General features: G+C 44.7%; 4 protein-coding genes across 4 annotated transcripts in view; 2 read left to right on the forward strand and 2 right to left on the reverse strand.

Moving 5' to 3' along the window:
• The window catches only part of Ttll5 (Tubulin tyrosine ligase-like 5), a 40,204-nt gene extending 15,858 nt beyond the window's left edge, over nucleotides 1–24,346 (reverse strand). The window contains exons 1-4 of the mRNA XM_076811247.1: nucleotides 24,136–24,346; nucleotides 9,130–9,303; nucleotides 8,000–8,080; nucleotides 7,756–7,879 (exon numbers count right to left, since the gene is read on the reverse strand). Coding sequence (XP_076667362.1) covers nucleotides 7,756–7,879; nucleotides 8,000–8,080; nucleotides 9,130–9,296 — 372 coding nt within the window. The 5' untranslated portion in view covers nucleotides 9,297–9,303; nucleotides 24,136–24,346. The remainder of the gene's footprint in view (nucleotides 1–7,755; nucleotides 7,880–7,999; nucleotides 8,081–9,129; nucleotides 9,304–24,135) is intronic.
• LOC143368480 (uncharacterized) lies at nucleotides 2,697–7,693 on the forward strand. The gene is made up of 2 exons (XM_076811248.1): nucleotides 2,697–2,739; nucleotides 5,221–7,693. The coding sequence occupies exons 1-2, from the start codon at nucleotides 2,712–2,714 to the stop codon at nucleotides 6,978–6,980; spliced, it is 1,788 nt and encodes a 595-aa protein (XP_076667363.1). The 5' UTR covers nucleotides 2,697–2,711; the 3' UTR covers nucleotides 6,981–7,693.
• Nucleotides 11,849–15,578, forward strand: LOC143368481 (uncharacterized). The gene is made up of 3 exons (XM_076811249.1): nucleotides 11,849–12,437; nucleotides 13,183–13,348; nucleotides 14,702–15,578. Exons 1-3 carry the CDS (start codon nucleotides 12,198–12,200, stop codon nucleotides 15,076–15,078), a joined length of 783 nt encoding a protein of 260 aa, XP_076667364.1. The 5' UTR covers nucleotides 11,849–12,197; the 3' UTR covers nucleotides 15,079–15,578.
• A 341-nt stretch (nucleotides 24,347–24,687) lies between the features above and the next one.
• Nucleotides 24,688–27,387, reverse strand: Mocs2b (Molybdenum cofactor synthesis 2B). The gene is made up of 8 exons (XM_076810258.1): nucleotides 27,246–27,387; nucleotides 26,998–27,144; nucleotides 26,626–26,929; nucleotides 26,184–26,433; nucleotides 25,951–26,036; nucleotides 25,067–25,311; nucleotides 24,931–24,984; nucleotides 24,688–24,862 (listed from the first exon to the last, which is right to left on the reverse strand). The coding sequence occupies exons 2-8, from the start codon at nucleotides 27,136–27,138 to the stop codon at nucleotides 24,791–24,793; spliced, it is 1,152 nt and encodes a 383-aa protein (XP_076666373.1). The 5' UTR covers nucleotides 27,139–27,144; nucleotides 27,246–27,387; the 3' UTR covers nucleotides 24,688–24,790.
• Between the last annotated feature and the right edge of the window lie 187 nt (nucleotides 27,388–27,574).

Below are 27,574 nucleotides of genomic sequence, written 5' to 3' on the forward strand. Positions count from 1 at the left end.
CCCGTGTTTATTCCACCGCGCTGCTTCGATCAGCCAGAAGAACGCCTTACCGAGTGCCTTTACCCGTCGTACCCAATACCTTGAAAGCGACGCGCAACAGGAGCTAAATGTTCAATGAAGATGCTACGACGTTCGAGCGACTGAACTAGGGCAGGCTAATTGGATCACGAAGGGTTGGATGCGATAGCAAAGAAAGACAAGGTGGAAATGCTCTCTTCTCCAGACAAAGACAGGACAGCTGAAATAAAACAAAAGCTGCGTTGAAAATTTATCAACGATGCACTCAAACATTTAAAGACTTGTTTGGACCGTCGGATTCCCGTTGACGTATCGACACGTGGATAGCATACACTCGATGTACCTCGAATCGTGGGCACCCGAGGGGGCATTCCGCTCGAAATGATCGAAGAGAGACAAATCAGCCGTCCAAAATGAAAGGAATATAGTTTCACGGAATTACAGTTCTGTCTCTCTATATACGCGAGCGTCGGAGCCGGGCGCACGCAATTTGAGAGACGAGTAGCCTATGCGGCTTGCTTTGATTCCTCCTCGAGCGCTCGAGTGGCACGGGGCGACGCGCAGTTGTTTTTTCGTTCGGCGTTCGGCTTCTTCGGGGTTTTCTTTGATGTGTGATACCCAAATTCTGTCGCTCAGTCGAAGAAAATTAATTGATTCTCGGTATTTCGACTGTGCGGCGACTAGAGAAGAAGTAGCGGGGACAGCTTCACGCGTATAGAGAATCTGAAAACACGTGCAATTTGAGAGACAACACTGTATTTATCCGCCCTATACGCTACACTTGACTCTAAAAGCGTTCAGCTGATGGAGAACGAACTGAAACGCCCCGATATTTTTACCGAATCGATCACTTTGCATGCCACAAACTATTCCCAAAATACCAAAATCCTACGTTCAAAATCGGCCGTCTAATTACTCTAGGCGGCGTAGAAACGCTCGCGCCAAATGTCAGCCGTTTTAAATACCGTTACTAGAAAGTAGCAGCCGTCGATTGCAGGCAGAATGATTGAAAAGAAAAGAAAAAATGGTCCAGTGAAAGTGTCGCAGCGGTGTGCGTCAGAATTCGACGTGTTTGCCTTTATGTAACCGAACGTGTGAACGACTCCCCCGGCTGCGTTTACGATATTGTGTCCGGTTTTTCGACGAGCCGCATCACGTGCGCGGGATTTCTACGCTGACCGGCGCCGATTCGACTCCGAATTTTCGCGCGCATTCCTTTTGGCCTTTTAAACCAGTGGTGAGCAACCTTTGGTCCGAAGTGGGCCACAAGTGGAAACCTACTACTCTATGCAGGCCGCGATATTAAATACATATATATACTTATCAAAGAATTTTAATTTGTGGGATGAATTTCTTATTTCTGACATAGATTTACAATAAAACTTTTTTTTTTTAAATTTGAGTTAAATGAAATTAAATAACTAGTGAAATTTACTTAATGAGATGCTCGCTTCTGTTTCTCATAAGCGAGCTTCTCAATATGGGGTGCGATATTCAGAACTGCTACTCTAATACAATTATTTAATCGTTCGTCAGCGAGTCGATTGCGACGATCGCTTTTTTAAATTTTCAGTCCCGAGAATAGTTGCTCACACGCAAATTATAATTATACAACATTAGAAAAGGATAATTTTATCCTATTTTTTGGCGCAAAATTCACTCCGATATCTTTTACAGTTCGAAAGATATACGCAAATGTTTAGGCGGGCCGCAGGTAGGGAATTCAATCCCGGGATCGTAAACCCGGGATCCCGGCTGTTTTTTGGATTCCATTTTTATATTTTTCAGTTGTTCATAAAGTAATTTAAGTTTTTAAAAATTCTCGAAATTCTGGGGATAAGTTATAACTTGATATATCAAATCCCGGGAGTTTTAGAATCCAGAAGACAGCCGGGATCCCGGGATTGAATTCCTTAGCCGCAGGTCAACGGCTGGCGGGCCAAATGCGGCCCGCGGGTTGCTCATTACTGTTTTAAACCTCGTCTCCCATAAACTAAAAAGGATTAGATTAAAAAATTCAATACCTAATTATATAAACACTTCTGACTCTGATAAATAATCATTCCCGATCAATTTATTTAACAGAGCCTCCGCGTTGTTATGAACGAGGCGATCTACATGGAACGGTCCGAATATCATCTGAATGTAGCGGTTCCCCAGCAACTAGCGTCATCTGAATGTCGTTTCCTTCCCGGAGTCTTTACGTAACTGCGGCGCAAAAAATATTTATTCCATAAATCCATCGCGTCTCCTACAGTCCCGTTGGCTCGCGCGGATGGCTATTCGTCGGCTCGCGAAATTACATTACGAGGCGTTAGTTAATTAACGAGAGGCCGGCCGGACCGTTCCCTGGCTCTCGCGGCCGAGAGACGCGCATTTTCGCAATTGCGGCGTGCCTGGATGCCACCTTTCTGTCACTCTATCGCAATAGACGCTACGTGCTACGTTGACTGACACGCATTTACGGCGCGAGACCGAGAGAGCAGCGGGGGGAATAGAAATCGATGCAAATAAATACGCATTACGCGCGCCATAAAGTGCGACAAGAAGAGTCGCAGAATTATCGCCGATCTATTTATACCGTTTCGCGCCGTCGAAGACGCGACGAGACCACAGCAGAGGATCGAAGAGTAACGACGTTAGTTTACGGAGACGACCGCAGGCCACGATATCGACCAAGGATCCGATAAATTATGGATAAGATCGATTTAGACAATTACGGTACTTTTTACGCAATCACAGCGAGATTACGCGCGACGGGTTAGGTAAGGAATTAGCGTTCCTCCTTTTATAGAAACGGGGGAGGGAGAAAAAAAATGTGGAATCGCATGACTCGTGGCGAAGGCACGAAAATAATAACGTAAAACGCGCGACGCCGATGCGCTGCGTCGTTCCAGCGAGCCACGTTTTAAGCACGTTTCCTAGTTTCCCTGATTGATCTAACGCGACACAGAGAGCGCGGAGGAGAGGCGAGCACGTGCATGCTAACGCTCGTTCCGTACGATTTGGCGAGCCTCCGGCGAATACTAAGCAATAAGTCTACTTTTTCTATTCTAACGAGAGAGTCGTTAAGTATCGCGGTCTAATTTATAAATCGGGAGTATGGAATTATAGTGCCCGAAAGTAATTAGATCGCCCACCTGAATATCTTCTACAATTATTACCAATTGACTCTTCAGAATACTCCAGAAACCTGTTTCCCAGAGGTGTGCGGGTATACGACATTTCGGGCTCGGGACGGGCCGGAAACTTTCGGGCGGGATCGGCTGGGATCCTCATACTTTCGTATTGCTCGAGATCCCGAGACTCGATTTGGGCTACAAGCATCACCGCCATGAGCGGGCAATTTGATTTCGAGTCGGCTCGGCAAAACTCGGAGACGGAAAGGATTGTGTATATAATTTATATCATTATCAGTTTTTACCTTTTTGTCTCCTGTTGAATCATAATTTGTATCTTATTATTCATTTACATATATATTTTCATTGCTTCCAAATAGTCTGTGAATACTGAATATGTCCATATACGTAGTTAAATAAATACCATATTCAAAACTTGGGAGGAAGACTATTTTTTGTCCATATTCAGAACTTGGGAGGAAGACTATTTTTAGTTCGACAATATTTTAAAATCTTAATAAAATAATATTTTATTAAATATATTATTTTATACGTCTTATTGAAGTACGTATATGGATATATCCAGTATTCATTATGATTCAACAGGAGACAGAAAGGTAAAAACTTATCACTGGTATTGATATAAATGATACATAATTGTTTCCGTCTCGGTCTCCTGTTAATCGCTGGCTTTCGAGTCGATCGCGTCCGAGTTTTGCCGAGCCGACCTGAAATCAAATTGCCTGCTCATGGCGGTCATGCTTGTAGCCCAAATTTAGTCTCGGGATCCCGAAAACTTCGGGATCTCGAGCAATATGAGAGTATCGGGACACCGCCCGATCGCGCCCGAAATTTTCCGACCCGTCCCGAGGGCCGGGAACCCGAACCTCGGGACGATCCGCACACTCCTACTTAGTGATTCCTTAATTACGTCGAGTCAAGCGTCTCTCTTTTCTTAAATTGTCGGCTCCGAAAGGGAAGATAGCCGAGGCATAATTTTGCATTTTAATTTAAATGTCAAGGTATTTGTTTTGTCGCCTCTCGCCGTAAACAGAACATAACGACCACGAAAATGTGGTTTTAACGAGTTTTCAGTAATGTCTCCTAACAACAGGTTTTTATAATAACACCATAACTGCCGTCGAAGACTTTCTGGAAGATGGAGCTTGTTTACCATACACTTTCCTTACCGAGTCACTCTTCATCAATTTTCACAGCAATGTGACAATATCGTAATGCGACGAGCCCGTGGTATTAATGCCCTCTTTGCTAATCGCCTCTTCGCGAACACTGTTGCAAGAAGCGCTTCGGCTTCTTTCACAATCGATAATCGAATAATTTCGAAACTTGATAAAACGATGGTGCACGCGCCCCTTTAAATTTCAATATAAAAACGGTAAATTACAGTGAAATTACGTGCTCTTTATAAAAAAGTATACCAGGAACAGATGCAGAAGTATCTTTTTATACTTGTAAATGTATTTCGAATTTGATACGATGATTTATTTAATTTAAAATTGTAATTTCGTGAGGCAATGATGAAAGAGCCGGGTATAAAGCATCGGCGCGCACTGTCGCGCAAAAGTTTACGGGGATAGGAGCGAGAGTTTTTCACCGCTGATAATTGCATAGGAAAGTTCTCTGCATAGCTTCTTTCGATTAACATAGTCCCGATAATGTGTCCCCGACGTTCGTGTCTGAGCTTAGAGGAGGAAACCGCGTAAAAACTATCCCCGTATCGCGTTTCAGACGTAGTTAACCTCAAACTTACAATACTAACGTTATACAATTCGATTACTGATCGTGTATACATGATTGCTAATACGCGCGATATCTAACACTTCCATAACTACATTTTCATCTTCCAACTCTTAACTTCCTGCTGACTGAAAATCTCCCGCAATATATGTGAAAAAATTTCTGTAGCAAACGTATCGTTAGTTTTACGTACCCTAAGTAGTTGAATGCATATCTACAAATGACATTTACGTTAACGGCTTGTTGATTTCCTTGCAAATATTAAATCCATTATCGTCTTGCCATTATCTTCCTTATATATTGATCAACACCTCGAACATTACAGTGAATGAACAAGAGAAGATGCCTGGCCACCGTCAGCCTAAATCCCTACAGGGGCTTAGCTTGGGACGTGTGTGTCAACAACTCGACGGGACGTGCCGACGGCTGCAGGTGCTTTCGCAAGAATCGTCCGCTGCACAAGTATTGGCTTACGCGATGCAGACTATCAGACCTTACTATGTAAACGCTTTTCCAGCGCGTTTACGAACCAGAGTCATTGAGGAAACCTCGAAAATGTTATACGGACCAGCATCTGATGGATCGACGTTAATTTCTGGACCAGCTTCTCTGTACCTACTGGCCCTCCTCCTTGGACACGATATAAAGCACTTGAAAGTGAATCTCTGTTGCTACTACGGGTGTAGCCATCAGACGTCGCTGTTAAAACTGCTCGCATCCGAAGGGATCGGATTAGAGTCTTTGGAGCTGGCTCGCTCCGCTTTACTAAGATTGGACAGCGAATTACTGAGCTCCGCGCTTTTGAATACGAAGAATCTGATAAGTCTGACTCTGCGCAACTTCGCCAATGACGTGGTGCTTCAAGTTGTGGGGAAAGCTTGTCCGAAGCTTATGCTTCTCGACGTAGCTTGTTCCAGACAAGTAACGGACATAGGATTGAAGCAATTACTGTTGCAAGTAGAACTCCGAGACAAAGTGCCTCACGCGACGATGCAGGAGCCCACCAGTTGGTCGCGCCTGAAGACATTACTGTCCAAGTTGAAATTGGAGAACTCTAAATCAGCGAAGAAGGAAAAGCAGGGGGTGTTACTGGAATATTACGAAAGTAGAAACTTCCTTTGCGATACGCTCAGAGTACTGAACGTCGCCAATACCGGGGTAACCAGTGCGGGAGTACTTTTTGCTCTAGTGCACGTCCCACGATTGGAATCCTTGGCGGAATATAATCACATGGGAAGAGTAATGGAGATCATGCACAAAGGTGTGGTAGGATTCAAAACTCCTTTTAGCCTAACTCAAGCGAGAATCTCCAGAACCACGTCATTCCACCTGGAACTTTTGGCGCAAACATGTCCAAAAGTTGAGAAGCTACATATCTTAGAACCTTATCATCCTCCTGAAGCTCTGCGACTAATTCCCAACGTCACTTCCTTAAGCATACACTGCATACCACCTCAAAGAGAATGGCTGGAAGAGTTTTACGAGTATCTCCGCACAAACGGTCACAATCTACGCGAATTGAATCTCAGAATAATTCAGAAACAAAATCCTATACAAGTGGACTTGAAAGAAATTTTCAGCACCTGCACCAATCTCAGAACATTTACCAACGATGGCTCAAATATCGTGTGGTCGGAAGGAGCTGACCCTCCCTCGCTGAAATATCTGAAGAAGATTCAATTGGGCCACATAGTGAGCGCCGATGCTATCACAAAAGTCCTCTCGCTGGCGCCAGAGTTAAGGGCGCTACACGTTCACAGTTGCTTTGATCTCACGAACGAACACTTGGAAAAGTTACTGATCGTATCGACTAAACAGAGGAGTCCCCGAAGGTTTGATAAGTGTGAAAATAGTTTAGTACAAAATTTAACGTGCTTTTATATATACGAAGCCAGTAAAGTGTCAGCGACTACCGTGCTGAACATGTTCAAAAGCTGCAAGAGATTGCGAAAAATTGGGAACCTGGCAAATTGGGGTTTAGATTGCGAAGGTGTAAGAATGTTAAGAACGACACTAACCCGGGCAAACTTAGACGTGGATTTGTGCCCGGGGGCGCACTGGTTCTGGAGTAATTGTATCCAGTAACAAACTCTCTTAAACCTACTATTACAATTAGAAGCAGCTCTTAAAATGTTCGCTCCATGACACTATCGACTGCTGTTTAATTTGAATCTGTTATACATGAATAGACTGTAAAATTGTCAGTATTAAAAATTATCTTAGTAAATGTAAGACAACTTGCGTTCGGGTGATTGCGAAGTTTAGTACGTATGAATTAAATATAAATTTAAATGTAACTAGCAACAGTAATTGGTCGTCCGATCGTCTTATAGAAATATATGTTTTCGCTTGATTTAATAAATTTCGAATCAACTTGCTTGTACGATTATACGTCCTGTTGCAATTATTAATGCCGAAGTAATATGCAATAATATACTGGAAATAACACAAAAAGAAAGAAGTATATCTATATGCCGAGTAACTTACTTTGCAGTAATACTACTTTAACAAATAAATCAAAATGTATGCAAGCTCTTGTACTATATTCAATATTTTAGTAGAGAATGCAATGCCAGTGATTATGGTAAAATGTATAGCGACGAACAAAATGTGTTCCTTTTCGACACATAGGCTCTACTGTTACTTTGTAATTACGGATTAGTGAGTACTTAAAAAAATAATCGGATGTAAACGCAACCTTTGTACATATTCATACTGCTATAATTAGATATTGCATAGCTTACGGTATGCATTTATATCGCCATTTCTGATTCCAATAAAAACTCTTTGGAAAAGCTTTCCGATTACATCGCTCCTTCCGTTCATATTAACAAGTATATATAAGTTACAAATGACTCACCTCTGTTAAGCCATGCGACTGTAGCAGCAGATTGATAAGTTTAGTATCCGTTTGAAAGATCTTGTAGGTCATGTGCAGCGTCTTTGCAGGTGATTGTTCGGGAGGAGTTGCTAAGGCAGAGCATCTGAGAAGTAGTAAAGAAATTAGAATGAAAAGAGAGTTGACAACAATAGTGCGCCCTATGACCACGGCCACGTAACGTTACGGGAATAGTATCGCGATAATAGACATATCTTGCACTCACTTGAAACGCAAAATAGATGTCTTGTTTCCGCTTGGTCCATTCAATAGCCATTCGTTGTGTTGTGGGCTTTTGTCCGTTGTGCTGCAAAAATACGTTGCACAAACCATTTTACACTCCCGTGGCCCTGCGCGCGCTCTTCGTCGACGCAATGCCCGCGAAAAGTAATTTAAAACGATGGAAGCGACACCTAGCACGAAATCTTCTAGCAAAACAAATTGCCTGTCAGTTACGTAGCGCCATCAGTCTCGTATCAGATGTCGGTAAAAAAGAGAACGTTTGATCTGTTCTAATACGTTGTAATTATTATTAAAATACAAGAGAATAACGATAAAGAACTGTATCTAGACTAACGAACTGCATCGTTGAACTATTTTGAAAAAAATCGAACTTAAACGTGATCGCGTCTTCCGTACCCTTCTTTTCGTGGTATTTATTTTTTAATTCGATTCTGAAGGGTGGGCAATCGTGGCCAGATCGCGGAGTATCGAATGCTACTTTTAAAAAATTCTAAAATTGTTCATGGAGGGTGCTGAAGAGGAAATTCTTAATTTGTTCCTAACTTTTTTTTTAAGAGAGGTCAAACGAAAATTTTGTGTGAGCAAACGATTGACAAACGAATGCTGTCGAGTTTTTCTAAAAAATCGAATTTGGGCGTGCCAACTTCACAGACCTATTAAACTCTTATCAGCTGGCACCCTCGTTCCCACTCCGCGGTCAGCTGTTTGAGGTATAAGCCCCTACTCCTCGATAACCGCGTGAATTCGAATCGCTAATCATTATCCATCATTTAACGGCCACTCTCAAGCCACAGACTTTCCGAAAAGAAGAAAAAACGACGGACTACTTAACGCGATTCTCTCCAAATGGATTAATGAAACCGTAACGGTTGCCACGTGCAACTATTTATAACGCGCAGTAATTGTTGGCAACTTCGCAGTTAACTTCTCCAGCGTGATTATCAATTAACTCGACACGCGTAGCCATCAAGTACGCTGGCTGCTCGTAACCTCGTTAAAAAAAAAAAATGGCTGACAGTCAAGGGCGTCTAATTACGAATGAGCGGTGTGTCTAGGAGAAAGTTCGTGGCGTATTTCTAATCGAACGGTGTTTCGAACTTTCATTCGGCATACCTTGCCGACGATTCCGATTTGTGCGGTTTGTGGACAAGAGGCTCCAGGGTCTCCTCGCTGCTATTGGACAGCTGCGACATACCAGACAGACTGGACGACGACATCAACTCCTTCGGTCGTTTCCCCTCCAGCTTTCCCGTGGAGATGGTCTTCATTTGGGCCAGCATGATTTATCTGCAATTTAACATCCTCGCTGAGTGACATTTTAAAGGCGAAGGGCAGCCTCGTCTACAGAGATTCAGAATAACCCCCCCGTGGGTCTCTTTCAGTCGACGCATCGTCGGTCGAGAGCATTCAATTCGACGAGAAACTCTCTGAACCGCGTCACAGTGGATAATGCCAGTCTCGTTAAGAACGCGTGGAGCGTAACGGGCGAGCATTAGCGTGCACCTGTTTTGCGTGTCCCGCATTGTTTCGCCCAGGACGCGTGTCACCTCGTCCATTGACAGAAACGTCGATAACCGTTCGAAGCGGGAATCTGCAACGCAAACTTTCGCCGTCACGTCGCTGACACTTGGAACATCGGCAAAGTAGATAAACGCGACTTTTTGGTCGCTGCCGATACAATTGGTGCGTATGATCCTCTACGTATGATTCCATGATCGAAGGAAGTGGTTGGCAGCACTGCGCAGAGTGTTAGGGAGAGAGTCCGGGGAGAGAACATTGCTTATTAGCGTGTTTATTCGCTGAAGTATCGTACTTATAGACGTGCATCGATTACTCGGCCCACGTTGCCGTGCACTTTGCTCTTCTGACGCTGGAATGTTAATGGACGGCGAATATAACCGCGTCGGTAGCCTGCACCTTGACTCTTGACAGACTCGAGCCGAGTTTATGTGGGTAATCGGATCAAGGTGGGCGCTGCGAAAGAAAATTAGAGGCGAGATCGAAGCGACCGCTCGGCGGGCTCGTGACTATTTGGGGTCGCGTGACCGCGACACTATTTCGATAATTACGGGGCTGGAAATATCGCGTTAAGTTGAGAGACAGTCGCCGGGAATAGCGGCCCACGTCGCCTCGGCGAAATATTGGAACGCTGCCCTATCGATTTCATTGATCTTTCCTCGAATATAAGATACGTACAATGTCTTATAAATGCGGTCGTTCGTTGTTCAAGCAGTCGGCGAATGGTGCGACGTGTCTTTCAATTACTGGCCGCACACCTTTCTCTGTCCTGAATCCACCGATTCGACTACTCGCGAAAGACATTTCATTTTTACCACGGGACACTGAAGGAAGCATCTGCTATCGGTAACACAAGCTTACATTCAAGATTCTCTGAAGAGTTTTTAGAATTTATCTCTCTCAAAATTCATACTAGAAACGAGCGTTTCACTCTCACCCATCGAACTCCCCAGCTAGAATGAAGAAGTAGCAGAACAGAGAGGATTGCGAAGAATTCTATCGTCAAAGCCGAATTCCTCGCGTCGTTTCCTGCGCTGCATACGCACGACACGCGACCATTAGGATCACGCACGCGGGTACTTATCGAGGACGCAGAATCGGTGGCGTTATTACGGTACCCCCAGCCGTCCACGAGAATGGGAAGCAGGTGACAGACAACGAATGGTTGGCGCATGAGTCACAACATATCGTGATTTTCGCGATCGCCGTGGCTCGCATAACAACGAGGGTGAGCTCGATCCAAGTCAACGAGGATATCCGGCGCGATGGAAGTATCCCCATTCCTCTGATTAACCACCGAAAAATCTTGACCCCACGCGCAGGTACCATGCGCGGAAATGGCCAGCGAAAACAGCGAGCTCCACGCACAGTGGTACATAATGACATTTTTGGTTCAAATCACCCTGCAGGTCGTAATTTTTCAGATAACTTGACGATTTTTTTTTTAAATTCTTCCCAATTAAATTCTCTATCGATCTGTCAGGCGGAATTTTTTAATTTTGTTGCTGATTTTTTTATATTTAGCGAATTATACAGCACTTTTCGAAGATCAGTATCTGTGGACTTATTTGGCCGCCTGTTCCGAATTTAAAGTCAGATTTTCGAATTTGAAAGTGGTGAATCCAATATGTTGAAGCAAAATTTCAGAAAATGGGCTTATTCGGAAGAAACATAGTGCGTCTAGATTTTCGGTGACGCTGATTACGAATATGAGGTAATTATTATGAAGATCAAATTTTTTTGTACCACAAATCTAATACTATAGATCAAATTATAAAATTTAAAATGGCGGATGGACATTCGTATTTTGTCAAATTTTTACGCATCCCACAAATGTGTACGTGATTTTACATATTTAAGCCTAGTCAGCTGTGTTCATACGCGTTCTTATAGTTGACTTTTCGGATTCAATATTGATGAGCAAGATTTTTAATGTTTGATATTTTTAGAAGGCCTGATTCACTTAACGTTTTATCCCAGTTGCCTTTAGAAATCCGATTTTATTATGTGCAATCTTGTTTGAGGAGCAGGATTTGTGTTTCTGGAAGCAAATCTCTGATTTATTGTTTATGTACGTGTTTAAAAATATCAAAAATTAAAAATCCTGCTTATCAATATTGGGTCAGAAAAATCAACTATATTCGGCATATTGGATTCGCCACCTTCAATTTCGAAAATCTGGCTTTAAATTCGGAACAGGTGGCCAAAAAAGCCCATAGATACTGATCTTCGAAAAGTGCTGTATAATTCGCTAAATATAAAAAAATCAGCAACAAAATTAAAAAATTCGACCGGACAGATCGATAGAGGATTTAATCGCGAAGAATTTAAAAAAAAGAATCGTCAAGTTTTCTGAAAAACTACGACCTGCAGGGTGATTTGAACAAAAAATGTCATTACAATGTACCACTGTGCGACGGGCGCCGATGATCGTTCGAGTGTGGAAAACAAAAGCGGCGGGCGAGGATCTGACAGATGTCAAAATTCCTAGTCTCGTCAGGCGCGTTAATGCAGTAACCCCCCAAAATCCGTATAAACGCAATCACCGTGCACCGAAAGCAGACAAAATCCGCAACGACGCCGTCCACCCCCCTGCGTATCGGAAGAAGAGGATGTGAGAGCACCGCGTGGGTAGCGATGCCGGAAATGGAAACGCAACGAGAATGGACGAGGCTGCAATTACTCGAAAACCCATTAGGAAGCGTGCCAGAATCGGTAACAAGTGTGACGCGCCAGCCGCGGACCCGGCAGAGTTGCTCCCCACACCGATCGCGTCCCTGCCGGTGGAGATCATTTTCGAGATCCTCTCCTATCTGCCATACAAGGACCTCTGCACTGTCAGGCGCGTGTCCACGTTCTTCGGGCGACTCGCCTGCGACCCCTTTCTATGGCGAGCTTACGAGGTAATCGAGTAGGGACACTGCGTGGTGCTCTGGTGTTCCTTACCAAGCATATCGATTGCTACTTTCTCTTTCTAAAGAAACAGTTCTATTCTCTCTATCCCGCCTGGTAAAGAGTGACCAAAAAATAGCCTCTTTTTGGGCCCACGATTTTGCAACTGAATTTTGTGCCAAATGATACCTTATGACGAGACATCAATCGCAACAAATTTTAGAGTTGTTGTGACAATTAGTTTCTGAGATATGGAAGGTCAAAGAAGTGAAAATTCGTTTACGCGTCAACCCATACGCTTCGATGTACGAACTTCTACGTCAGTCCGATAATTTAAAGAATTATTCTCAGGAGTTTTGCTGTTCGCGAGCTATAACACAAAATCGGAAAATTTACGAATATTCAGGGGTTAATTTCACCCCCTTCGAGTGAATTTGGGCAGCAGACAAGGGGGGCTGGCACCCCCAAAGAAGAGGCTTTGTAAGAAGAAAAGGAAACCAGATTTTATTTTTTAAATAAATTTTTCTAATCACTTAACGAATTTTATTAGATTTGAATTCAAAATATTTTTAACCGTTCAACTGGGCTCCCCTCCAAGATTGAATCCCGAGCGCGCCACTATTTCTATATACATAGTAGTACAGTTAATACGTTTGGCAATTTTCTTTCCAAGCGTCGATTTTTATGCGATCACTCGAGCCGTCCGTCGTCCGAGGTTTAAAAGCTAAACGTGACTTCCTTCGTTGGCAATTTCAGGTGACGAACAATGAGCAAGACACGGTGGAGGTGGTCAAGGAGCTGAAGAGGATGCCGCTGCTGAAGAAGTTCAGCATAAGCATGAGAGCGGACTGCGACGATATCCTGCGGCAGCTCTCGTTGACGAACAAAAGCCTCGAGGAGCTGCACGTCTCTAATTGCACAGGTCCCATTCAGTCCGTCGTCATCGCCGTCTTTCCTCTAATTAAGTTTTTATTCCCCGTCGAGTGGCATCGGCAAAGCGAAACCTTTGGCTCGGGTTCAAAAACCTCCCCCGCCCTGGGGAATCCTTTTCACCCCTCGTTTCCCCCGGCCCCCCCTCGTCGCTGCGCTTTTCTTTCGCGCTTCGGTCAGATGGGCAGCGTCCGCAGTGCACGGCAGAAATGATGAAAGAGAACTACACCGACGGCAAATAGAATAAGAGGACAGAGGGGGAGGTTTTTGGCTGCGCGTCAAGCAAGAAAAAGGGTGGCTACAGCCACCATTTCCTAATGACGCATCAAGCTTCCTCTGCTCTGTCGCGTTACTTGGCGTTTCTGTCGCGGATCGCGGCTTTTAGACACTCAGCCGGTTGCCACGCGCCTCGTCGTGCTCTTCCTTCAGCCTCAACAATGGCCAGCCGGGCCCGCAGAGGGTAGAAAATTCGTATCGATTCGCGTGGGGTTCCTCGCGTATGATTCACGGGTACCACGCACTGCCCGACCTGGCAACCGTGTTTACCACGGGCTGGGTCTAATTAGTATTCCGAACGCGTTTCATTGCATTCGTCCTTAACGTCCCTGGGGTCGCGTCGCGCTCGAGGGAAAAGGGTCGCGGGTGGATCATCCACCGAGATCACGCGACCTCTGTAACTCGGATCACAGTCGACCCGAAAGAAGGAAGAGACGCGCAGCTACGGACAGTCGCAGTCTCTCAACGTTCGACGGCAAATTTCTGAGCATCAACGTAAGCTCGGATACCATCCGCCGCATTTGCATGGCATCTCAATGGCTAACGAAGTTCGACGCGAGAACACTCCCGCGCGTTTGCATACATCTCCATAAGATCCGTAAGAACCGTCGACCAACGTTCGATAGAAAATTCCGGGAGAAGGCGCGGAACGCTGAGCCACCGGGAGCTGTTACCCAACCGATGCTAGGAGCTCGAAAGCTCAAACACCCGCCCTGGTAGTCCAGTGATATTAAGAGCTGCCCGGGGGATGGTTACTCCTACGAAAAAACTCATAGCACCTTTTTTGTAGAGAATTTCCTAAGCTACAAATTTCATGATAACTATTTTTGTCGTAAATCTGATCGATATCGAGATATTCGCGAGAAACTGTTTGCTTTTAGCGGCGATCATAAAGGCTCGTACAACAATTTAGCGCGCAGGGAATTATTCCGCAGATTGGCCATAATTCCCCTCTAATTTCACTGGACTATAGGGACTCCGCCTCTGTTCTCTGCACAAATTAGGGATTAGCTGACCGCGACGAGCAGCGGTCCCAACGATCCAACTCCAAAGTTTCCCCTCTCCGCAGGCTCGACGTCGAAATTGTACCTACGCTCGGGCTACCTGATCCGCATACTGGAAAGGTGCCGCAATTTGCACACGATCAATATACTCGGCAGCAGATTCCGCGGCCGGAAGTTCTATCGGCTGCTGGGCGACATGGGCCAGCGGCTGAGGACCGTGTACGCCCCGGCGACCAAGTCGCAGTTCTGCACGTTCATCAAGCACGCCAGGCAGATCAGCGAGACCGATCGCGAGACCATCTGCTCGGCGTGTATCGGCGCGAAAAGTTGGGCGCCCTTGTACTACTTCGTCACGAAACAGGCTGCCGCTGTGGATCGGGTTTCCACGGCCCTCATCAGCTACCTCCAGAACGACATCGTGCTGATGCGACGCGACTCTTGAGAGCTCCCCGTGATCGACGGGGAGGCACCCCTTCGAGGGACAACACCGCGAGGTAGATCTCCGTTGGACAGGTTCCCGGGGAATCGTGGCGTCGACGCGACGTCGTGTAAAAATTGTACAAAGGCCGCGAAGGAAGAGCCACTACGCGCGACTCCGTTATACTCGCCCGAGGGCACGATTGTGCAGAGTGATTGATGACGGCGCTTCAGTGCTTGAAGTAAATGAATGAATTCGTTTCCCCAGGTTCGCCCTCTGAACGATCGATACGTAGTCAAGAATCTCACTGTGTACTCCCTATATCTGTGCTGTATAAATATACACGTACTTTTGTTCGTTAGAGGCCAGCTCCTTTAATCGTTCCTGTGATCTAGGCTCCAGCTAATCCCCGGGCGATCTATGTAGGTCGATCCATGTGCGACTGCTGGCCAACGCGGGAATAAGCTTCCCGTCAGCTTTCAGCGGTACACCGAAGGGAAAGCTTGCGGCGTTCAAGCGAGGTGAATCGGTTTCGAGGTAAAGGACTAGGCGCTCCACTAATAATTACGCGAGCCAGAACTGGCAAAATATTGGGCCGATATTGATGCAGTGTAGGATGGAACCACCTTAGCATCGCTCTCTTTCGAATAAAAAAAAAAGATAATCAAAATCGGTCCTTGTGCTGAGGACAATCAAAAAATACATACGGATCGAATCTATCACCTCCTCCTTTCTGAAGTCGGTTAATAAAAGATATTTAGTTACTGCAACATTACAACTGATTAAGGAGGGTGGGGAATAAAATTCTCGTTCTCGAGGCAATCGATTTAGAACATTTGTCAAGCTTGGCCAGCATTGTGTACCTTCCAGCTGACCTGTCTGTCCACTGCCAGTTATTTCTACTTGCTTATCAGCGTTCGCGAGCGTCGAGGGTGGCATGGCTCGCGCGAGTCGCGACACGGACCAATCGGCCGCGATTCAAGATCGTCCCAGCGCACGGAAAGCCCTGGAAAAGAATTCCCGCGCTCACGTGCAGCCTGCCACTCGCCTATTCAATTACGCGAGTCGTTGACGGCGCAAGGAGATTACCTAAACGGCAGTCGGTTGGCCCCCGTGCCCGACGGGTAATTAAAATCGAAAGTTTCGGCGAACAGCCGGGGCACGCGATCGCCGTTTCGGGGGCGAATCCCCGATCGATACCCATTACGCGGACTGTAACGAGTTCCGGTGAAATATTCGCCGATACAGGTTCGCCGACCCGACGCTTCCTGTCCTATCGCCGCTCGCATAGACCGCCAGCGGCCGCTGTTTATCGTACGAGCATGCACGGATTTCCATATTATGACCCCGCAACCGCGATAATATTTTACACGTAATTTGCGAGTGTTCCGGCGTGCAACACGCGGCCCGCATCGCGCAACGATTTCTTCACGGTAACGATGGTAAACGCGGACTTCCGTTTATTAGAACCGGCAACCAGGGCGAAACGGGGGCGATATGTCATTGTATTTTCTGCAACGGGACGTTGATTGCACTGTGGAGCAACCGCGGTACCATAAAACGTCACCCGACCCATCATTCTCTCCCCTCTGCGTCCTATAACGCAGCGCTCCGCAAACCTTTCCTCGTCTTCGACACATCTAAGCCCCTCCCGGAATTCCGCGGTACAAGCAATAAAAGTGTTCACGTTGTTTTAGCATCGAGTTTTCAAAATATTTTGTAAGAGTTCTGCTTTTCTTTCAGATTCAAAAAATAGGCGCCTAAGGTGAATATCCCAATTTCTGCTCATTTAGGAGGTAAGTAGTCATAAAGAAGGTGTAAACAATTTTTTTGTGATCAAAATTTGCAGGGTGATTGATTAATTTTTTAATAATAAATCAACCACTTCTAAAGCTATTTAAGAAAGTTATTTCAAGATGTTTAACTATTAGTAATTTGTAATTAATTATATAATGCTATAAATGTCCGTATTTCTGCTCATGAAAAATAGCGATGTATGTATTGTCCCAAGCTCGTGCAACACTCGCGTAAATGTTTAAATAATTTAGAATTATTTTGCTGCAACTGTAGTACAAACGTAACGCATATAATAATAAGAAAAATACGAATTCACCTTACCTCCTACCTATACATTTGATTTTATTTTGTTACTTTTTTCTATGAACATTAAATCTTATAAAGCAAGAGGCTTTTGTTATTCAACAAATACCTATACAAAATTTCACTCTCGGTCAAAAATTATATTTTAAATTAGCTAAATGCTAAATAAACTGGATCGGGCCCTGCACAGAAATTACAATTATTTATGAAAAATTTTGTTAAAAAAAAACTTGTGCCTTTTCTCCGCTTGGACGCATTGCGCGTAGTAGAGAATACAATCCCGGGATACGGTATCCCGGGATCCCGCGATCCCGGCTGTTTTTTCGGATTCCAAAAATCCCGGGATTTGATATAACTAATCCCGAGAATTTTGGAATTTTCTAAAAACGTGAATTACTTTATGAACGCCTGAAAAAATAAAAAAATAAACAGAATAAATAAACATAGTGGTTCCATAATAATAATGACAATAATAATAATAATGATTTATTTAAATAATAATGTTAAGTCGCACATAACTAACTGCATCATATTTATTTTTACAATGAAATTCTCACTTCCCGCTATTTCGGTATCGCGCGAGTTGCAAAACGCAGCTTGCCTGAACACGTAAAGTCGAAACATTTTAGATATGTACGTTCTTTAGGTGCTTTGCTGTTTCTTCGTTCGCATTTCCAAAAATCTTCATAATGGTTTACTGATATTATCTACTTGTTGGGACGTTATCATTCATCACCGTTCTACTGTTTTATTATGAAAAATGATTTAGCTTCTGATTCAGACTAACTATAGAACATAAGTTTGTTTACATTAAATAAAGATTTAGAATTTTAGCACATAATAAATCATTTTAATTACTGAAATTTTCTACCACCCGATCCCGGGATTAATCCCGGAATCCCGAGGTAGACTTTAAAAAATCCCGCGATCCCGGGATAGTAAATAACGACCTTGATTGTATTCTCTAATTGCGCGTCGTCTCCCGGCCCACCGGTTGCGGAACATTGTTACAACCAATCCTTCGGATGGGAAATTTGAGGAAACAAACGACGAATCCCTCTGCCACACCCTGCGAACACTCTGTTCCGTTGTACCCCTTCCAGCTTCTCCCATTGCGAGCTTTTAATCTTCCATACCGCTCGCGATACGAATCTTCGATAACACGGGCCCCGTGCTTCCCACACCCTTCTCCATTCGAAAGGGCTCGCGCTCCAATAAGTACGGATTAACGAAGGATCTGGCTGCGCCTCGCAGGATAAAATAAATAAGGGGGAGGGACAGGTGGAGCGTGGCGGCATTTAATGCCGCAGGATCGATAGAGGCGTGACCCAAAAATTCACCGTTCGGAATTGATGACGTAGGAGGGGGGGGTGGGGGGCGCGTGTTTAAACGCCCGACGAGCGGCGTAATTAGTAGGCAAGGGACCGTGCCATTAAGTAGAAGGAGGCGCGAGCCGGCCACGGCGCCACGGTAATGACGCGATAAAACGGGACTCGCCGAAGGAACGGGGATGGAACGAGGCACAGCCCGGGGAAAGCTTCCCGCTGGATACTGGAAAACTTGCGTCATTTCGTTGCACCGCGCCGGCAACCGGCGAACGAACACTTTCGACCGCGACGCTCGGGCTTTTTAGAGCGTATCCTCTTGCACTGGCGTTTTCCAAACCGCTGTCGGCCTGCTGGCCTCGCTGCGAAAGATCGAGACACGGATCGCTGGAAAATATTAACTCCTCCAAATTCCTCCAGTTGCTATAAATCAGCGCTGCCATATTTCTTAATTAGCAAACCGGGAAGGGTAATAAAGGGGATGGAAGGAAAATTTTTTGAGAAAAGGGTACTTTTATTGTCAGCGGTGCACTCAGAGGGGGGGGCAAGCGGCCCTGGCACCCCTCCCCCTCCCCAAAAAAGGGAAAAAGATTAATGTAACCACGTCTGACGTAATTCAAGAGCTTTGCGGAAAGCAAAGAAACTGGATTTTATTCTTTAAATAATATTTCGTAATCAGCTGATGTATTTGATTAAATTTGCATTAAAAATATTGTTATCCCTTCAACTCGGCAGTCAGCATCCTCCGCGACGAGTTTTACTTTTGGGGGTTTTAACCATAGCGACAAGTATAATAAAGGAAATAAACCTCAGCTTTGCCATTTTAGATGACTATAATGACTATTACAGTCCCCACATCATCGTCCGACGGAAAAGATTTTTTTTAAAGAAGCTTGCGCTATCAACTCGTCAGAAAGGTGTAAAAAATTTGTTTGTGATCAAAATTTGACGCTTATAATAATAAGAAAAATACGAAATGAGCAGAAATTGGGACCTAAGCAGAAATTGGGACATTCACCTTATGCGATAAAAAAGCTGAAAAAATTCTGAGTATTACTTCAAGCATACCTCAATATACAGGTAAAACGCTAGAGAGTATAAACTTCAAAATCAAATTTCTCAAAACCTGAGGGTGATAGCGATAAACGGTTTGCGGATTCGTTTTCAGGGCACGAAAACCTATAAAAAACGGCTATTGAATGTTACAAGTCCAGATGGCTCTCGAACTGTGTAATAAAGAAAATAAATCTTAGTTTTCGATTTTGGATGACTATAACAATCCCCAGACCATCGCCCAACGGAAAATAATTTTTTGAAGAGGCTTACGCCGCCGTTTATACATATCTATATATATATCTCTTCAAAAAATATATATATGCGATAAAAAAGCTCAAAAAAATTCTGAGTATCACTTGAAACATATCTTAATATGCAGGCAAAACGCCAGACAGTATAGACTCATAGTTTTTGTTAAATAAATTCCCGAAGGTGGCGTTGGAAAACGAGCCAGTTACACTAGAGTACCCCCTTAAGCGCAAAGCGCAGTAAAAGAATACTGCTACTGTCTCCAATGACTTCGGACGAGATAGCTCGTGCACGTCACAGTTGAAACACCCTCTACAAGAAACGGGCGGAAGTATCGCGCCGGTAGGTAATTTTTAGGAAGAAAATCCTCGCCAAGCGGTATGTAATTACATCCAAAATGCTCGGCGAGGATGGATTAGCACGGGCAACCGCGGCGAGGTGCTACAGGTGCTCTCGGATATCGACATTAATCAAGCCACTAAACGTCAGGTAGCGCTATTAAATCGACGTTAGAGCCGGCGGGATAGATCGGATCTGGTTCTCTAAAAACGGTTAGGTAAGTAGACAGTAAGAGCACGATCGTTCCGCGATCCGCAACATCGAGCGGGCAATCACTTCCAGCACGACAGACTCTTGCAAGAAAGCCTACTGCGCCCCGGTCGCGAGGCTCGGTACAAAGACCGCCCGATCTAGTCCGCTCTCAATTCCGTCGCGGAGGTCGAGCACCCATTATCGAAATCATCGATTTCCTATTAGGCGGATATAAATAGCGAGCGGCAGACTTTGACACATTTCGTCAAAGAAGCTGCGGAACGGTAGCCGAGACGAGGCATCCGACGCGGCCAAGGCAGCCGAAGCAATCGCCATCGATTCGCGTTGGTTAATGCAGATTCTGTGCTAGCTTTCCGCGACTCTACTTTGCATATCAATCTTCGCATTACGGTGAAGTGGATGGAGATGAAGATTGCTTCTCACCGCAAGGACACCACTCTGCAAGCTTCCAGGAGGAACTGCTGGTTCCTTCTCCTCGGATCGTATTCCACTCGGAAGAAGCACTGATCGAAATTGGCTACTTTGTGACCGAAATCACTGATAAAACGACTCCTCTGCTAAGCAACGCTTCTGTCGTTGTAAATAGGGTGCGACAGATTTCAAAGTATCGATCACGCGGGGCGTGTGCACGCGGAGAAGAGGCCGCCCGATTTCGAAGCTTGCAGGGTTATCTATGCAAATGCAGTGGATCCTGGTCGCACCCGCAACGATCACGGCAGGCCGCGATATAGACGTAATCCTCCCACTCATTCACGAGACCGCCAACAGGTATTTCCGATAGCTCCTTCGTCGAATAACAAAGTACCCGGCTGCAAACGTGAACCGTGTAAACGGCCTTTACCGGCCGCCACCTCTCTAACTCGTCGCCCATCCAGTGGCCCCCGGACGTAACGAACGGTACCCTCCTGCTTGGTTACATCATCGTGAATCGATGCTTCTCACGGTGGACAATTAACTGTACGCTGTTCCGCTCGATCAGTTATTCAGCCATTTCATTTCCGAGTATACGCAGCCACGATAGATCACGCGTGTCCGTTAAACTGTCCGAGGATTCGAGTCCCGGGAACGCAAGTACGTGCGATCTTTCCTGTAATGATTTAGACCTTGAGTAAGTAGGCTTCGACGGGGGTGGTTACCTCTACATTCACCTTTTCTTCAAACTTTCGCTTAACTCGAACTGTACAGGGTATTAAAAATGTAGCGGTCTCGAGCTTGAAAGTCGATCCACGCACTGCGGTGTAATTCAACGTCAGTTTCTTTGTAACAGCCTGTCGACAACTGTCCGTCGATGCGAAGTGTAGTCTACTTAAAGTTGCTAGGACAAGGTCGAAGAATACAGTGGACAAATGGGTGGATGAAAAGCTCGCGGATAACGAGCAATCACGTATTCCGATCGCGGAGCAGCTAGTTACCGCGGAAGCGTGTAACTTTCTTCCCACTATCCTCGCTTAACGGGCCCAATTACCAGGCGAGAGCAAGTTCGTGTGGGGATTAAAGAAAAAGTAAATTAATCCGCCATCGCCAGGAGGAAAAATAAGAGTGGTCGTCCCCCCACCGCTGTTGCGCATTTTACGCTCGTATCAGATAACGAAGAGCTCTGCAAGGCTCGGGAGTACTTGGTACCCTCTGCTGTTCCAGCGTTGTTATTGAAATTCTGTTTACATCAGCTAGGCGGAACGAGTTACGCCACTTGTACACGCTGTTGCGTGCCGTGATTAAGAGAAATCATGTTTGCCACGCGGCGCGCCATTAGAAAACACAATGGGTACCCTACGAACGCGTTTGCGATTCAAACTGTGTTCACAGGGGCCACGCGCCAAATATGGGCCACCTGGTATGGAACAACGTCCCGATGTATTCACCCATTTACGGATTCATGCCAATATGGAACGGTCAATATACGTAAGGAGTTTTACGGCGCAACGAATACCGGGCCGCTTTAAAATTTAAAAAGTTCAACGAGGTCCCTGCCGGCCCCGGGGCCGTTTACTTCTGCCACAGCGGAGTCTTCGGGGAAGCCGTGCGCCGCGCGCCAAAGCCCAGGGAAATTCTCGGGAATTCGATGTTTAACGAGCCGGGTTGAAAGGACGAAATCGACTGGTTGCGATTTTATACGCGCGATATTCGAGGGACGCATAAGAACCGAGGTGGACTCCTATTGCGCGAACCATAATTTAGCGACGGCTCGGTTCAATTAGAATAGATTAACCGCGTGGAACGGATCGCTCACAGACTTCCCTCGCGCACGTATGCAGCGTCCTCGATATAGAGTTCAGTGTTTCAGGTGTCTTAAGAGGTCGTAACGACGCGTTTGTCGCTTTAACCGCGCCACGTAACGCGTCCCCGCCGAAGGGTTTCCTCGCGTGAGCCGTGAAACGCGTTCTAAATTACACGGTAATTCGTTTTACGGGCGAATTTCGAGCCGTGTATGCGCGCCGCGCGGGGGCCTCTTACTCCGTCGACGCCTAGTTTCACATTTCCGAATTGCGTTCTTTTCTGTTCTGGTAACGCCACCGACACGATTTTCTCTTTTAGTCGCTGCGCGCTCGTTAATCAAGATAGAGATCTCGCTACCGTGTATGGATCTGTAATCGTGTTTCCTGGGCCGTCAGTGGAAGATCCAATTATTGGCGTGTCGCAATAGAAACGGCACGCGTGCACTTCGTTTCCTTGAATCAGGCATTATCGCCCAAGATATCGGCTTTAATCGATACAGGAGCCGGGAAAAGGTCCTTCTGAACGAGGCTAACGGGCATTTTTATTTTATTTCAGATCAGGGGCTCTCAACGTGGCCGTTATTGACCTCCGTGTGGTCAGTCGACTTACGTAGGAGTTGATGTATCGCCGAGCTCGCTAAATATGCAATCTTAACCACGATTCTTTATTTACCCTTGATTGGCGTTGAATTGCAAAAGAATTCGGAGGATGAAGTCTATATTGGGAGAGTTGAGAACCCCTGCCTCAGATAAATGCAGAATTTAAGTACCAGCGAGTACTATAATGTATATGTTACTGATGGAAGACTAAAACAGTTCCGATGTGTGTCTTCATTATTTATAGAGGGATTGCAAAGAGAAACTGTCTTTGCTTTCGCTGCACTTCGTGTTTGTATACACACGGGTGTCTCGGTTATCCTGATATCGACATTACTCTTCCTTTTCTCACTTCTACGACTCGACTTCGTGACAAAACATGAACGTCCTTGTTTTATGAACGAACGAGGGAACAAGAAGTTTCTCCGAAGAAACCCCGCCGCCGGTACACGAAATTCGTCGCAGACGCGTATCACCCTATTTCCCTAGCATTTAAGAAAACTATTAGAAGAAACCCATGCGCCAGGGACAAATATAGAACGCGTAAAAATAAACGATGAACATGTCGGTAAGAACGAAAGCGGGTATCGTTGTCGGGCATTTAAACGGTCGGCTCGCTCCCCCCCAAAACGTCACGAATACAAGGATCGCCCCGCGAGCCGAAAACCTTCAAGATGGCTAAAAGTCAAAATCCATTGAAAAATAAGCGTGCCCCGTTTCTTACTGCAATCGTAATTCGATTAAACGTCGCCGATCGGACGGGCGGCAGGTATTTTTGAATTACGGGGAAAGCGTTAAGGTAAGGTGGCCCGGCAGGGAATGAAAGCAATCGAAAAATAGAGGAACCGATCAAACCGAACGGTCCATCAACTCAGCTGAGAGGAAAAAGGATGATGCTTGTCACCCTGGCAGACGACGTGCTGGCCGCGTGCTCGGTAAACATAATGAGATGGATGTGGTTAAATAAATCGCGTGACAGTACTCACCAGCAATAGGTGGGGCGATGATATTTTATTGAACTCCCGGCCAAGTAAAACATCACTATCAACGATTCACTTGAAATTATATCGGAACGAGGTGAAAACTCCGACAAACCGCAGCCATACCGTATGGCAGCACGACGAAGACTGCCTCTATCAACCGAAACACGAACTAATGCTAAGTACATGCCCGAACAAAAGTTCTGACCTTGCTGTGGAAAGCGTAGCCCCACCTTTCATTGTGCCCGTACACTGCTGGCGCTTCGATGGCAAAAACGTGTTTAAATGGCTTACCGCGTATTTTTAACGTGGTTTGTTATATTTTCGTTATTGCATTAAGACTGTCGCGCATTTTGGCAAAGCGCGGCGATACGAAGAGAAAAATTTAAAAACAATTGATAACCGAAGCGCAGCGAGAATTATTATTAATTTTTTCGATTCGATTTGCCGCGCTTCGCCAAAATGCGCGACGGTCTTCAAGGAAACTTTTAATAAAGTTATATACAATAAGCGTTACTTTTTCTTGTTCGATTTATATAATAGGTTTTAGGACAACTGTTTTTAAAATTGTATATCATGTGTTTAATGTGCATTAAACATAATTACAGTGCATCAATAATGTACAAATCGATTTACAGACGCATACTGTTCTCTTTTTAAATTAATTTACTCTTTTGGCGTATTTATCTTCTAGTTCGTGCAGCTTCGAGTCAAGCTCTGCCATGGAATACGTCTGAAATTTATTTATTTCGTACTGGCGTCCTGTATAAAATAGATAATTTTGAAAAAAAGTATACTTACTCGTTTTCGACTCGGTTTGAAGGTTCCTTTAAGGCTGTTAATGTCTTCCGACTTCTAAAAACAGATGGAATTGGCGAAATACATAGAAATGTTTAATCAGATTGTAAAATTTCGTAACGGTTCTTCAAAATTTTACCCAAAAGTCCTTATATTCTGGAGATATGCCCTCTAAGTACAATATCCGATCTTCGATCTTTTTCAGTCTTGCGTACACATCTTTGGGAACGGGTCGATTTACTCCGAGAATCTTTTCAGTAGTTGAGATTCTGTCGTCTAATACAGACGAATAACTGTTCGTTTGATTCGTTCCTGACATCGCAGCCTTGCGTAAAGTGAAGTGATCAACCGTTTGCGGTCCCCATGTATTGAGTACTCTATGCACTAAAGAAACCCATAGCTGTAAACTTAAATTCTCTCCACTCATATGGGGAGAACACCATCTGGTAGACACCGATTTTGATAAGCCGTGGCACGATGGATCTATGTCGAAAATAAGTAAATAGGTGTCCGAGCGTTTCTGCCAATGGGCCTTAATAATAGAGATATTTACATGGAAATTATTAAAAATTTCATAGTGGCCGTGGGGTTTGAATGGGTAAAAATCCCACACTACCCTGGCGAACCCGGGGGATTCCCCTCTGAAGGAGTCGGGGTGCCTTTTGAAGATTTCCCCAAGTTAAAAAAAAATTTATAAAAAATATTTGTAAAGTGTTTTTTTAACGTGAAGACATCTTCAAAAGGCACCCCGACGCTTTCAGAAGGGAATCTGCCGCGGGCGTCAGGGTAGTGTGGGATTTTTACCCTCTAAAACCCCATGGCCACTATGAAATTTTTAATAATTTCCATGTAAATATCTGTATTATTAAGGCCTATTGGCTGAAACGCTCGGACACCTATTTACTTATTTTGGAAATAGATCCTACATGCCAAGGCTAATCAAAATCGGTGTCTACCACATGGTGCCCTCCCTTTGTCAGTACTGTAATTGTGATCTAACTAGCGATTTACGATCTAACTTACCTTTAACATGACTTTTAGAATCCTTTCTTCTAATAAGAATGGCGTCTACTCTTGCACAGGAATCCTCGGTTTCGTCATTTTGTTCCCTAGAGCATACAAGAATTCTTTAATGAACAACATAAGAAACTCGGCAACATTTCTTTATAAACGTGTAGCAGACGATAGATATTACTCCTTAAGCATGTTTACATACTCGATAGTTTTGTCGTTTTCAGCAATAATGGTGAACCAACCTGTGGCAACAGAACTCTTGTACATTCACGATATTTACTTGCTGACGTTTTCTTTCGATGAAAGACGCTATTCTATTATTCAGTTCTTCATTCGTGGCGCGAATTTGAACAAGACTCGGATCAATTATAACTCTCGGCTCTTCTTCTTCTTCCTCTTCGCACACGCCGATACTTTCTACAACGGTTTCTACTGCCTCATTCGGCACCGCAATCATATCTTCCGATCCCTGTAGATGTCTTGCATCGTCGGCTATACAAAGTAAGCATTGCGATAAAGACACAATTATGAAACGGGAGAATGGTTGCAGAACTACACAGGTTTTATCAACAATTTATTAACATTCATATATATGATCTATATAAAAAGTAATTCCCAGATTTTAACATAAAATAAATTCATTTCACCCCCGAAATATTGCAACAACGTGAAATTGTTATTTACTATTTGACCAGGTGCATTCTTGATTCTCCTTCCATTGAGTCTCCTGCGTGTCGTACACTTCTTTTTTCCAAATTGGAACTGAAGCTTTTAACGAATTGATAGCGTACTCGACGGCTTTCAACGACTCTTCTCTATGAGGAGACGAAACAGCAATTACCACGCTGGCTTTGGATACTGGCACCTCTCCGAGGCGATGATATATAGCGATACGATGAACGTTCCATTGAGAACGAATTTTAGCGCAAATACTGTTCATTTCTTTCAAAGCCATCGGTTCGTACGCCTCGTATTCTAACCGTATGACCTGGAAAACACATTTGTATGAGTAACGCACACGAACTCGTGCTTAATGTTTTAAGAAAGTACAGGTACCTTCTTGTCATCAAAATTATCCCGAGTGACACCGATAAAATTGGATATAGCTCCGCAATTGGGAGATGTCACTAAGTCAATTATTTCGCCAGCGTTTAGCTCCTCCTCTTGCAATTTAACAATATCATTCGGCGCGCCCATTTTAACCTAAAAATTTAATTTGTACTTTTCTCCAGTGACATAACGAAACTATTATTCTGCGTCGTCTGTATATTTATTAAACTACTTGTGCTAGAAATTCGACGAACCTCCACTAAGCGGCGGAATAACAGCGATCTCGTCTTTCTCCGAAAGCGACAGCGTAGCGTCCGAAGGAACGAACTCCTCGTTTACAGCCAGAATTAAAGTGTCGCGTATACGTTCCAGCTCGAACTTGCCAATTACTTCATCTATTAAATCAACGTATGATAATCTCCGCGGTACAGTGATCCTGCATTCCTTCTTTCCTGTCAATTCCCTCGCTTTGGCGAAAAATAAGATCTTCACCTGCGCTTCAGCGGCACTATCACCCATTACGGAATGTCTGCGTAAAGTGATGACATGTACTCGTAAAGTACTTCAACATTTTCGACGCGAG

Source organism: Andrena cerasifolii, chromosome 4, assembly GCF_050908995.1.
Source record: "Andrena cerasifolii isolate SP2316 chromosome 4, iyAndCera1_principal, whole genome shotgun sequence".
Classification (NCBI taxonomy): Eukaryota; Metazoa; Arthropoda; class Insecta; order Hymenoptera; family Andrenidae; genus Andrena; species Andrena cerasifolii.